General features: G+C 52.2%; 2 protein-coding genes across 2 annotated transcripts; both read right to left on the bottom strand.

Moving 5' to 3' along the window:
- Positions 1-1,076: 1,076 nt before the first annotated feature.
- LOC119436871 (uncharacterized) lies at positions 1,077-3,579 on the bottom strand. The gene is made up of 2 exons (XM_037703892.2): positions 2,600-3,579; positions 1,077-1,783 (listed from the first exon to the last, which is right to left on the bottom strand). The coding sequence occupies exons 1-2, from the start codon at positions 2,752-2,754 to the stop codon at positions 1,246-1,248; spliced, it is 693 nt and encodes a 230-aa protein (XP_037559820.1). The 5' UTR covers positions 2,755-3,579; the 3' UTR covers positions 1,077-1,245.
- Positions 2,787-5,506, bottom strand: LOC125942169 (uncharacterized). The gene is made up of 2 exons (XM_049660333.1): positions 3,893-5,506; positions 2,787-2,827 (listed from the first exon to the last, which is right to left on the bottom strand). The coding sequence occupies exons 1-2, from the start codon at positions 5,214-5,216 to the stop codon at positions 2,787-2,789; spliced, it is 1,365 nt and encodes a 454-aa protein (XP_049516290.1). The 5' UTR covers positions 5,217-5,506.
- Between the last annotated feature and the right edge of the window lie 6,490 nt (positions 5,507-11,996).

Raw genomic sequence — 11,996 nt, 5'->3', positions numbered from 1 at the left:
GGTTGCGGACTCTCTTCCCCACTACATTGGCCCCAGCGACGAAGAGGAGCCATCCTGGCGACTCAAGGTGAGGCAAGCACAAGAGGGTCGTAGTAGGGGTTTAAGTGGCCCACGTGGACTGTTTCACGACCACGGCAGCGTCTGCCGGTGGGAGGTGTCACAGGCTCGACGACGTAGTTCACCGGCGATGTGCATTCAACGATCTGGTAGGGACCGTGATACTTCACTGCAAACTTGCGGGAGAGACGAGGGGAGGGGCACGGAATTGAAAGCCACACGAACGAGCCAACAGGGAATGTAGGGGTAGGTTCAGCCGGGTCAAGGCGCTCTTTTTGAATACCTTGGGTCACTGATGTAAATGAGCGTGCGAGTTGGCGGCACTCTTCGGCACATTGAGCAAGTTCTGAGACTGGGCGGTATTCAGATGCATCCGGGCGGTACGGAAGTATAGTATCAAGTGTCGAAGATGTCTCACGTCCGTATAGTAAAATGAAAGGCGAAAATTCAGTGGTGGCTTGCGTGGCTGTGTTGTATGCATATGTCACAAAAGGAAGTACCAAGTCCCAATTAGAATGGTCGGAGGCTATGTACATGTAGAGCATATCACCGAGTGTTTGGTTAAAGCACTCCGTCAAGTCATTAGTCTGCGGATGATAACTTGTAGTGGTGCGATGAATGATATTGCACTCACTGAGTAGCTCTTGGATGACTTGAGAAAGAAACACACGCCCTCGGTCACTAAGCAGCTCGCGTGGCGCACCATGGCGAAGAACAAAGTGGCGCAAGACGAACAAGGCAACATCGCGAGCTGAAGCTGTTGCAAGAGCGGCGGTTTCGGCATATCGAGTAAGATGGTCGACGGCCACAATAATCCACCGATTTCCCGCAGGGGTGGAAGGAAGGGGTCCGTACAGGTCTATGGCGATTCTATCAAACCGGCGAGCGGGACACGGCAAAGGTTGTAATGGGCCAGGTGTGTGACAAGTTGTTTTCCGGCGTTGATACTCAATGCAGGAACTGTAACATAGCAGCGGCAGCCTAGCTGCCGTCAAGCAAGAAGGGAGACGTTGCCGACGAAGTGTTTGGCCGAGAACAGCCACAAGCGTTTATTGCACGCATATATAAAGCAAAAGGGGAAAGGGGGGCATCTGTCGAGTGAACAGAGAAAACAACGTCGCGCATGCGCATTCACAGCGCGCACATGACGCGGTGGTTTGATACCGCATTTACAACACTTCTTCCCTCTTAAAAACGCTGCACTGGCTTGCGTGATCTTGTGGAGCGTCGAAGAGGTTGTGTGGTTAGTTCGTCGGCCCCGGATGCCACGAGTCTTGGAAGAGGTCCCTGGTGGGCCACGTCTGGAAACGCTTCTGGGGGTGAAGATTCCCTCGCCTCGTCGGGGCTTGCGGATGGCTGTTGGCAGAATGGCGGTGCGCTCGGTGTAATGTCACTGCTGAACGTGTCTGGGTCGGTGCCCGGTGGTTCATCTTGAGAAGATCCAGTACGGGCACGCACTTGATCGATGTGACGCCGCACGATTGCTTGAGGAGTCTCCACTGTGACCATCCGTCCTCCCGCTGTCGCTGTTACCCGTCCTGGTATCCATTTACCATTTGACCCGTAGTTGCGGACATGTACACCGCAGTCAATTGGAGGCAACCACTCGTCGTTGCCTTTAGAATTAGTCACAGTCGACGCCGGGAAACAGGCGTCCAGGCGCGATCGTATCTGGTACCCCAACAGCATTTCCGATGGCGACTTTCCGGTTTTCTGGGGAGTCCTCCTGTAATTAAGCAGCAAACGCACAAGGTTATGTTCCAGCTTTCCGCCTCTCATCTTCCGGAGACCGTCCTTGATTGTCCTGACTGCCCTCTCCGCTGCTCCGTTTGACTGCGGGTGATAGGGGGCGGTTCTTAGGTGCGTAATGTTGTTCTTGTTAGCAAACGTTGCAAATTCCTGGCTAGTGAACTGCGTTCCATTGTCGGATACGAGGGTTCTTGGTACGCCGAAATGGCTAAATATATCCCGCAGGCAATCAATGGTGGTTGCCGAAGTGGCCTGGTTCAGTGGCACCGCTTCTATCCACTTAGTGTGGGAATCCACTACTACAAGAACCATTTTACCTTGTATTGGCCCCGCAAAGTCGACGTGAACCCGCGACCATCTCTCCTGCGTTTGTGGCCAGTTTAACGGCGGAGCGGCCGGCGGCATAGGCAAATTGTCAATGCAATTCTTGCATTGCGCTGCCGTTAACTCTATTTCGCGGTCTATTCCTGGCCACCAAAACAAGGACCGCGCAACTGTTTTCATTGCCGAGGACCCCTGATGCGTTTCATGTAATAATTGTAACAAGCGCTTCCGTGCTGCAACAGGTATGACAACACGATGTCCCCAATAGACGAGGTCGTGTGCTAGAGATAGCTCCAACTTGCGATCAGCAAAGGGAGCCAAGGAAGGGTCAAGCCGTTCTACGCCTTTCGGCCACCCGTGCAACACGTTTTGCTTTACGCGACCTAAGGTTGGGTCATTGGCGGTCAGCTCCTTCAGCTCGCGTGTTGTGACTATCCCTTCATCCAGGCTTTCTAAAGAAAGTACGTACTCTTCAGGGTCAGGTTCCGTAACGGAATTGGGGCACCGCAACGGTAGTCTGCTCAGTGCATCCGCATTCAATAGCAGCCGTCCTGGAGCATATTCGAGCTTGTAACGGTAGCCTCCCAGGTAGAGGGCCCAGCGTTGGATGCGAGCTGCGGCCATGGCAGGCGTCTGGCGGTCGGGCCTCAGCAGTCCTAAAGTGGCTGGTGGTCGGTAACCAGGATGAACTCTCGACCTAAAAGATAATCCCGGAATTTAGTCACTCCAAAAACAAGTGCCAGTGCTTCACGCTCTAATTGAGAATAATTTCTTTCGGCTTTTGTCAGGGTTCTTGAACGGAACCCGACTGGTCTGTTGGTGCTTCCAATTGTGTGAAAAAGAACAGCGCCTATCCCACGAGCGGATGCGTCGCATTCCAACTTCAGTTGCCTCGATGGATCAAAATGCACAAGGACCTCGGCGTCCTTAAGACACTGCTTTGCCTTGCGAAATGCGGATTCCTGTTCGGACTTCCACTGCCACCGCGCTTTTTTTTCTAACAACTGGTACAATGGAAACAAGGTGTCCGACATATTCGGCAAGAACTTTGAATAGAATGAGATCATCCCAAGGAATGAACGCAGCTCGCTTAGGTTTTCGGGACTAGGTGCATTCATGATAGCATCTACGTTCTTCTCAGTTGGGTGAAGGCCGGCTCGGTCAATACGATGACCCAGATAAGCGACAGATGGCTGGCTAAATTTACACTTATCGTATCTGAGCTTCACGCCGTGTTCTCTGAACCGTTCCAACACACTTCGCAACCGTGCTCCGCAATCTTCAAAGCTTTCCGAGACTAGCACGTCATCCAAGTAAGCCTGAACGCCCGGTAAGCCAGACAGTATTGTATCAATTTTTCTTTGAAAAATTGCTGGGGCGGAGGAAATGCCGAACGGAAGCCTATTGTAACAAAACAGGCCTTTGTGAGTGTTAATAACGCAAAGCTTCCGAGAGTCCTCGTCCAAAAGCACCTGGTTATAGGCATCCCGTAAGTCGAGCGTACTGAACAACTGGCCTCCTCCTAATGAGGCAAAGATATCTTGAATAACAGGAAGCGGGTACTGCTCCGTGGCGCAAGCAGGATTTAGAGTGGCTTTAAAATCGCCGCAAATTCTGACAGAGCCATCCTTCTTAAGAACGGGTACAATGGGCGTCGCCCAATTCGAATGCTTGACTGGCGATATTACACCCAGCGACACTAACCGGTCAAGTTCTTGCGATACTTTGTCACGTAAAGCATAAGGAATAGGTCTCGCCTTACAGAATTTGGGAACAGCATCGCCCTTCAGCAGGAGGCTGGCTGGTGGTCCCTTGATCAACCCCAAGGTTTCCGAAAAAACGTCCTGGTAGGTGTCGCGAATGGCATTGATGTTGTGGCAGTTCACTTGACTCTCCGTCGCCTCGCCTTCGCACGTGACTCGTAGTACCGGTACGCCCGCTTGTTCCAGGAGGATTAGCAGGTCTCGTCCGCACAAGCTTGGTCCGGGGCAGTCTAGAACCACAAGGGAACAGTCAACAGAAATATCACGGTATTTTACACGAAGTTGAAGCTCGCCCATCACCGGCAATCTTCCATTGTAGCAGGACAGCTTCACATGCGAAGGCTTCAAGCTTGGCCAGCATTTGCGATGTTTGTCAAAAAGCTGTCGCGATATTACGCACACCGGGGAACCCGTATCTACTTCCATGGGTAAATCCACGCCTCCCCAACTAAACGTTCGTCGAATTGGCGGCTCAAGAGAGTTCTTTCGTGCTGACGCCAACGTCCAGATCTGCACACTATCGCTGCTGTCCTCTTCTAAAGCAGCGTCTTCCACCACCAAAGCTTTCGCGTGAGGGACTCGCCGATTGCTGGGAACATCGTTACCATTGCGGTTGTGACACATTTTTGCTAGATGGCCCCTCTGACCGCAAGAGTAACACCGGGCTTTAGTCCATCTGCAGCTGCTGCTATCATGTCTAGAACTGCCACACCTTCCGCACTCCAATTTTTCTGCGCTTCCCACGCTTGATCTCGATGGTAGCTTGCGATGTGCTTCCACTTTAAGTACAGGCGGTACTTCTACTGACATTGTCCTGGCGTCTTTTTCGGCAGTTTCAGCAGCTATAGCTATAGACTCCGCTTCCTCCAGTGTTAAATCATTCTTTGCCAGCAGTTGCTTCTGAACAGCACTTGAGCGCACACCGCAGACAATTCTGTCTCGAAGTAGCCTGGTCAGCGAGTCTCCAAAATTGCAATTGTCTGCTATGCGCCGGATTGCAACGACAAAATCCTGAATAGATTCGTTCTCATGCTGACACCGGTTGAAAAACTGGAAACTTTCAGCGATTTCGTTGCGCTTTGGGTCATAGTGGTCATTTAAGACCTTGACTACCTCGTCATAACTTAAGGCATTGGGCTTTGCAGGTGCTATCCTTCCCATTAGGATTTGGACCGTCGACGTGCTAAGTGCAGCCACTAGAAGTGCCCTCTTCTTAGTAGAATCCGAAATAGCATTAGCTTCAAAATACGCCTCCACTTTGATGAGGTAAGGCTTCCACTTATCTGTGAGGTCGTCGAAGTTCGGAAGCATGTAGGAGGCCATCGTGGTCAGCGGCACGGCTGTCTCTGAATGCCTAGCGTTGGGTTCTTCCTTGACTGCGTGGGTGCCTTCCTGGCTCGTCGCCACTGTAACATAGCAGCGGCAGCCTAGCTGCCGTCAAGCAAGAAGGGAGACGTTGCCGACGAAGTGTTTGGCCGAGAACAGCCACAAGCGTTTATTGCACGCATATATAAAGCAAAAGGGGAAAGGGGGGCATCTGTCGAGTGAACAGAGAAAACAACGTCGCGCATGCGCATTCACAGCGCGCACATGACGCGGTGGTTTGATACCGCATTTACAACAGGAACGAATGTACTTGCGGACGTATTTGTACATTCCACGCCAGTAGAATCGCTGGCGAAGTCTATCATACATTTTCAAAACGCCAGCATGCGCGTTTTGTGGGTCTGCGTGAAAGTGCGTGCACAGATCGGAGCGCAAATTGCGAGGTATAAGAAGAAGCCACTTTCGATCATCGGGCTGGTAGTTGCGGCGGTATAACATGTCGTCCCGGAGCGCATAATGAGGTACTTGGCGACGAAGGGCACGAGAGAGCTGTGGGGGCTGGTGTCGTCGAAGGCATAGAGAGAACGTCGATCAGCGAGGCGATCCAGGGATCCTTGCGCTGTTCTGAAGGCATGTCAGTGATAGTGATGTCAGCGCGGGAGCTTGCGGAAAGGGAAACAGGCGCGACGTCAGAAGGCCGGGGAGAGGGGAAAGTGCGTCGGCGTCGGTGTGCTCGCGTCCTGAGCGTTAAATGTCGGTTTACAAGAATATCGGTAAAGCGGTTTACAAGAATATCGAATTCTTGTAAACGAAGTGCCCAGCGTCCAAGTCGACCCGACGGATCCTTCAGTGAAGCCAGCCAACAGAGCGAAGGATGATCGGTGACATCAAACGAATTGCCATACAAGTAAGGGCGAAATTTTTGCAACGCCCAAACAATTGCCAAACATTCCTTCTCGGTGACCGAGTACTTGCGCTCTGCCTTGGTAAGGGCAGGACTCGCATAGGCAACAACGTACTCAGAGAAGCCCGGCTTACGTTGGGCAAGGACAGCGCCAAGGCCGATCCCACTAGCATCCGTGTGTACCTCGGTCGGAGCGGTAGGGTCGAAGTGACGTAGGATGGGCGGTGAAGTCAAGAGACGGCGTAATGTTGCGAAAGCCTCATCACACGCCGGCGACCAACCAGACAGATAGCTATCGCCGGTGAGCAGCTTCGTCAGTGGTGCTATTATAGAAGCGAAGTTCTGCACAAAGCGGCGAAAGTATGAGCATAGACCAAGGAAGCTGCGAAGCGCTTTCACGGTGGTAGGCTTCGGGAATTCGCAACAGCACGAAGTGTCTGCGGATCGGGAAGGACGCCGTCCTTAGAGACGACTTGGCCCAGGATGGTGAGTTTGCGAGCTCCGAATCGGCACTTCTTGATGTTAAGCTGAAGGTCTGCGCGCGTCAAACAGCTCAGTACCTCGGGAAGTCGACGGAGGTGACTGTCGAAATCAGGGGAGAAAACGACGATGCCATTCAGGTATCACAGGCACGTCTTCCATTTCAACCCACGCAAGACACTGTCCATCATCCTTTCGAATGTAGCTGGGGCATTACATAGGCCGAAGGGCATAACATTGAATTCGTACAGCCCATCGGGACTTACGAAGGCAGTTTTCGGGCGATCGGATGGTGCCATAAGGACCTGCCAATAACCGGACCGTAAGTCTAGTGATGAAAAGAATTCGGCTCCTTGCAAGCAGTCGAGGGCATCATCGATGCGTGGCAGGGGATACACATCTTTTCGCGTAACTTTGTTCAATCGGCGGTAGTCGACGCAGAAGCGGATTGAGCCATCTTTTTTCTTCACAAGAACAACAGGCGACCACCAGGGACTGCATCACGGCTGAATGATGCCGCGTTGAAGCATGTCGTCGACTTATTCGGCGATCACATGACGCTCAGCAGGGGATACGCGGTAAGGGAGCTGGCGCAGAGGCACTTGTGAGCCGGTGTCAATCGGAGGGAGAACAGTATGCGTGTGGCCTAATGACATCTTCTGGCAATCAAACGAGCCTCGAAACTGGTGGAGGAGTGCAAGAAGTTACTGGCGGTGCACTTCTGGAAGTTCGTCGTCGATGGCGGAGCCGAACATACTTAAAGGCGGTCGATCAGGCGTACTAGCAGAAGGTGTCAAGGCACTAAGGTGCAAGTTGTCCACGTCGTCAAGGTAGAAGATAGAGGATACGTCGAACGCCTGAACTGTGCCGATACACTCTCCACGGAGTAAGGTTGAGGGAACCGGCAACGGATTCGTAACAAATAAGGATGTGGCGCTGTTGGTCATGTCGAGAACGGCAAAAGGCAACGTGAGATTCCTGCGGTGTTGAACGGTCTCGGAGGGTGAAAAGAGAACTGCAGGCTCACGAACAGCGGCACAGGACAGGGGGACAAGGACTGTACTACTTGGTGGTATGTTCGTATCCACAGCGACAAACAACTTTTCCATTGTAGGTGCAGACGACGCGGAACACAACGCAGAGAACGCCACCTCGGCACGAGCACAGTCAATAACAGCATGATGGCGAGAAAGAAAATCCCAACCAAGGATGACATCATGCGAACAGGCTGGTAGCACAAGAAACTCAATGGGATAAACAACATCTTGATATATGACGCGGGCTGTGCAGGCGGCTAACGGCGGAATATGGTGTGCGGTGGCGGTACGAAGGGATAATCCCGTTGACGTCGTCGTAACCTTCCGAAGCAAGCGGAAAGTTTTACATCAATCACTGAAACAGCAGCACCAGTGTCTACAAGCGCAAGGGTACGAAAGCCATCCACAATAACGTCAATGAGGTTCGCTGGAGAAATTTTTCGACGACGACGCAGTTCGTGCCTCGAGAACTGCGACGTTTAGTTTTCCGCGTCAGAAGGGCAGGGTCGACGGCGCATAGGTGACAGAGAGCGACGTCGGGGGGATGGAGATCGCCGGGTAGCTGAGTGCATGCGCTCGGGCGAAGAGGATTGTTGTAGCCGCGCTGTGCTGTCAAAGCGCCCAGGATCGTAAGCAGACGGTCGCATGACATCTATTGGAACAGGAGGGCGACGGCGACAGAAGCGTGCCACATGTCCTGCATAGCCGCAAGAATAACAGATAGGGCGATGGTCCGCAGTGCGCCATGGATTTGTGGGGACTGTTCGGCTGAACGGAACTGGTGGGGGCCGAACGGGTGCCGACGCAGAAGAATAGGTCGGTTGACGAGGCGGCCCGGCAGCGACGACTTGCGCATACGACGCGGGCGCAGGCTCCGAAGGTAGCGGACGAGCGAAAGGCAAAGCGTCAGTGACTTCTTCCTGGATAACTTGGCGTATGACTGGGACCAGATGTTGTGCCTGTGCTGACTCGGGGGTGCTCGATAAAATAGAGAGTTGTCTGGCGACCTCCTCACGCACGAACTGCTTTATCTGAATCAACAGTGCATTCTGGTCACCCAGAGTCAAGGCCGCGATCGAGTCGTTCTCTCTCAGAGGGCGTCGAGTTTGGGCGCGTTGCTTGCGCAATTCGTCGATACTCTGGCACAAGCTGACAACATCTGCGACGGTTTGGGGGTCTTTGGCCAATAACATTTGAAACGCGTCATCGGCTATTCCTTTCAGGATTTGCTTGATCTTATCCGACTAGTGCATCGACGGGTTGATACGCTTACACAAGTCGACGACGACTTCAACATAACTGGTGAAGTTCTCACCGGGTTGTTGAGCGCGTTCACGAAGTCGCTGTTCTGCGCGGAGCTTGCGTACTGCGGGGCGGCCGAAGATTTCCGAAAAAGTGGTCTTGAACGAGGCCCAGTTATGAATCTCCGCTTCGTGATTGCGGAACCAGAGACTGGCGACGCCATTCAAGTAAAATATGACATTGGTCAGCCTAGTCGCATCGTCCCATTTGTTGACTGCGCTCACCCTCTGGTAAGTTGCCAACCAGTCCTCGACGTCTTGGTCGTCAGTCCCGCTGAATATCGGCGGGTGACGCTGAGGCAGCACGCCGGGACAGACGGTGGGTTGAGTCTGAGAAGGACCTTGGGTGGTGGTTTCTTCAGCCATCGCCGGCGCTGGAGGCAGGGTACGGCTACGTAGTTCCAGGTTGGGAGACTAAGAGATACCCAGCATGCACCTTTCCACCAAACTGTAAGGGGGTTTATTTACAAGCAGGGGCTACGTAACAACAGCCTTGGCCCAAGAGCGTCGGTCACCGTCTCGTGCTCTCCGGGTGGCTGGGCTTCGACATCCTCTCTCAATGGCTGCGGACTCTCTTCCCCATATATATATATATATATATATATATATATATATATATATATATATATACGAGAAGAAAGGGAACCGAGCGCCACCATTTTTATTCATCATGTCATAAGAAGCCAACAAACAATGAAACAAAGAACAACATAGGGGAACTTACTTGTGCTTACTAATTGAATTAAAGAAATGATAAATTAATGGAAAATGAAAATGGATAAAAAAAACAACTGTCTGCTGGTGGGGAACGATACCACGTCTTCGCATTACGCATGCGACGCTCTTTCCATTGAGCTACCGTGGAGCCGTTTTCCCATACATTTTCTGGGGTATTTATGTTTTGCAACTAGACCTAACCCTGGGAGTGTTAGCTAGCGCCACCACTCACAAACCATGGCGGCGGATGTGGAACATCCTTTCTGCCGCAGGCGTTACGAGCGTTTGATCTTTTTGGGTGATGGCAACTGGTTAAATATATATATATATATATATATATATATATATATATATATATATATATATATGCTACCGGAAGGCATGAATGTTGCCGGATTCGAACCCTCGTTATGTAATGCACGAGAATGATATTGTTACGGGGTGTGTAGAAGGCGTTTATCTCAGGTAGCCGTAGGGCAAGTGGTTGCCGGTACTACACGTCGTCCTTCTTTTCCCTCGCTGCTCTCCTAATGTTTTTGTTGCGGATGATGCTACGCTCCACTATCTTTGACGCACTGTAACATGGCTCCTCTCACAGACGAAGCTCTCCGGGCGAGTAGTCAGTGGGGCTTTCATTGAATAAACGGCTTCAGGTGGGCTACATGCGTGATGTCGGTCTTGGATGACCGTCTCCCACTGGAAGTGAGGCGCGCAATTCTATAATTCACCTCGCTGAGACGCTCAAGCACAATGAACGGCTCAACATAGTTAGCGAGCATTTTTTGAACATAGACCGCGTTTACGCACGGGACTCCATAGCCACACTAAGTCACCCGGATCGTAAGTGACTTGCCGGTGTCGACTATCGTATCGGGATTTGTACTGCTTTTGTGAAGCTAGAGTACTAATCGAGGGATGGGCCGAGCCTCCTCCGCTCGGCAGAGAGTTTCCGCGATACAAGCGTCGTCGCGACTGCCAAAAGGAAAGATAGTGTCCAATGTGTACCTCGGCGGACGAGCGTAAAGCAGGAAAAACGGACTGTATCCATGGTCTCATGTTGAGCGGTGTTGTATGCGGAGTGACGAACGGCAATACTTCGTCCCAGTTCTTGTGGTCCGAGCTTACGTACATGGAAATCATGTTCACAAGTGTTCTGTTCGTGCATTCTGCCAGACCGTTGGTTTGCAGGTGATAAGGCGTTGAGTGTCGTAGGTTGGAGGCGCACAAACGTAGAAGTTCTTCAACAACATCAGCTATCAGTTCACAACGGTCGCTAATGACCACTGAGGGGACCATGCCCAAGTGTATGCAGTGCAGCATAAACTGTGGAACCTCGCTTGCAAATGCAGAGGGTAGTGCTGCCATCTCACAGAACCGAGTCAGTAGTCGTCACATAATATGATCCAGCGGTTGGCTGTGGAAGAACGTGGGAACGGTCCTATGAGATCGATGCCTACTTGCTCAAAGGGGAACAGGGGATACCACAGGCTGTAATAACCGTATGGAGCTGCAGTACGTCTCTTGTGACTTTGACACTCGGCGCAGTGGCTACGTATGTCTCCGTGGTCTTGCGCATTTTAGACCAGTTAAACCTTCATTTGGCACGATGGAGTGTCCGCGTGGAGCCTAAATGGCCTGAAGTTGATCATCGTGCACGACGCGCAAAACAGAAGAGCGGAGGGCTTCTGGCAACACCACAAGGGACCGTGCACCTGTCGTGGAGAAATTCTTCATACAACAGTCCATCCCGAACACCAAACTACATGATGTCGACTCTGTCGCGGCAGGTCCCAACACGAGTGGTCAGAATGTCCCTTACGATGGCGATGACAGCAGTGGTAAAGCACCGATGACGTAGTCGTACCTTGCTGTTTGCGATGTTACTCGATGTCGTCGGAAGAGGCTCGACGCTCAGAAACCAAGTTCTGAGTCCGACTGCCGAAACTCCGGTAGCTTGAGAGTCGGACGACAGATTCGGGTACCGTGGGATTCGGTGTGACGTCGCTGTTGGGTGTGGTGTCCATGATCAGCCGGAATGAACGAGGCTGAAGGTGTTTACCGTGGACACTCGGTGCGTTGGCGAAGGAACGAGCAGGTGGCGCGTTGGCGTCGGAACTCCAGGGTCACCACTTGTGGGAAGACGTGATGACGTTTGGTTGCCCACATTTATTATGCCATCACAAACGCTGTTGCTCTGCCGCCGTTCTTGCCCCGTCTGCTTGTCGCCGTATCTACTCTCGCGCTGAGCCGTGGAAGATTTGCGGCAGCAAGCGGGATCGTTGCGCGCCGAGAAATCCGAGTGACCGGGTGCATGGAGGAGGAATCTACAATCCACCCC

This window comes from Dermacentor silvarum, chromosome 1, assembly GCF_013339745.2.
Source record: "Dermacentor silvarum isolate Dsil-2018 chromosome 1, BIME_Dsil_1.4, whole genome shotgun sequence".
Lineage (NCBI taxonomy): Eukaryota > Metazoa > Arthropoda > Arachnida > Ixodida > Ixodidae > Dermacentor > Dermacentor silvarum.
This window is presented reverse-complemented; position numbering and strand designations above follow the sequence as displayed.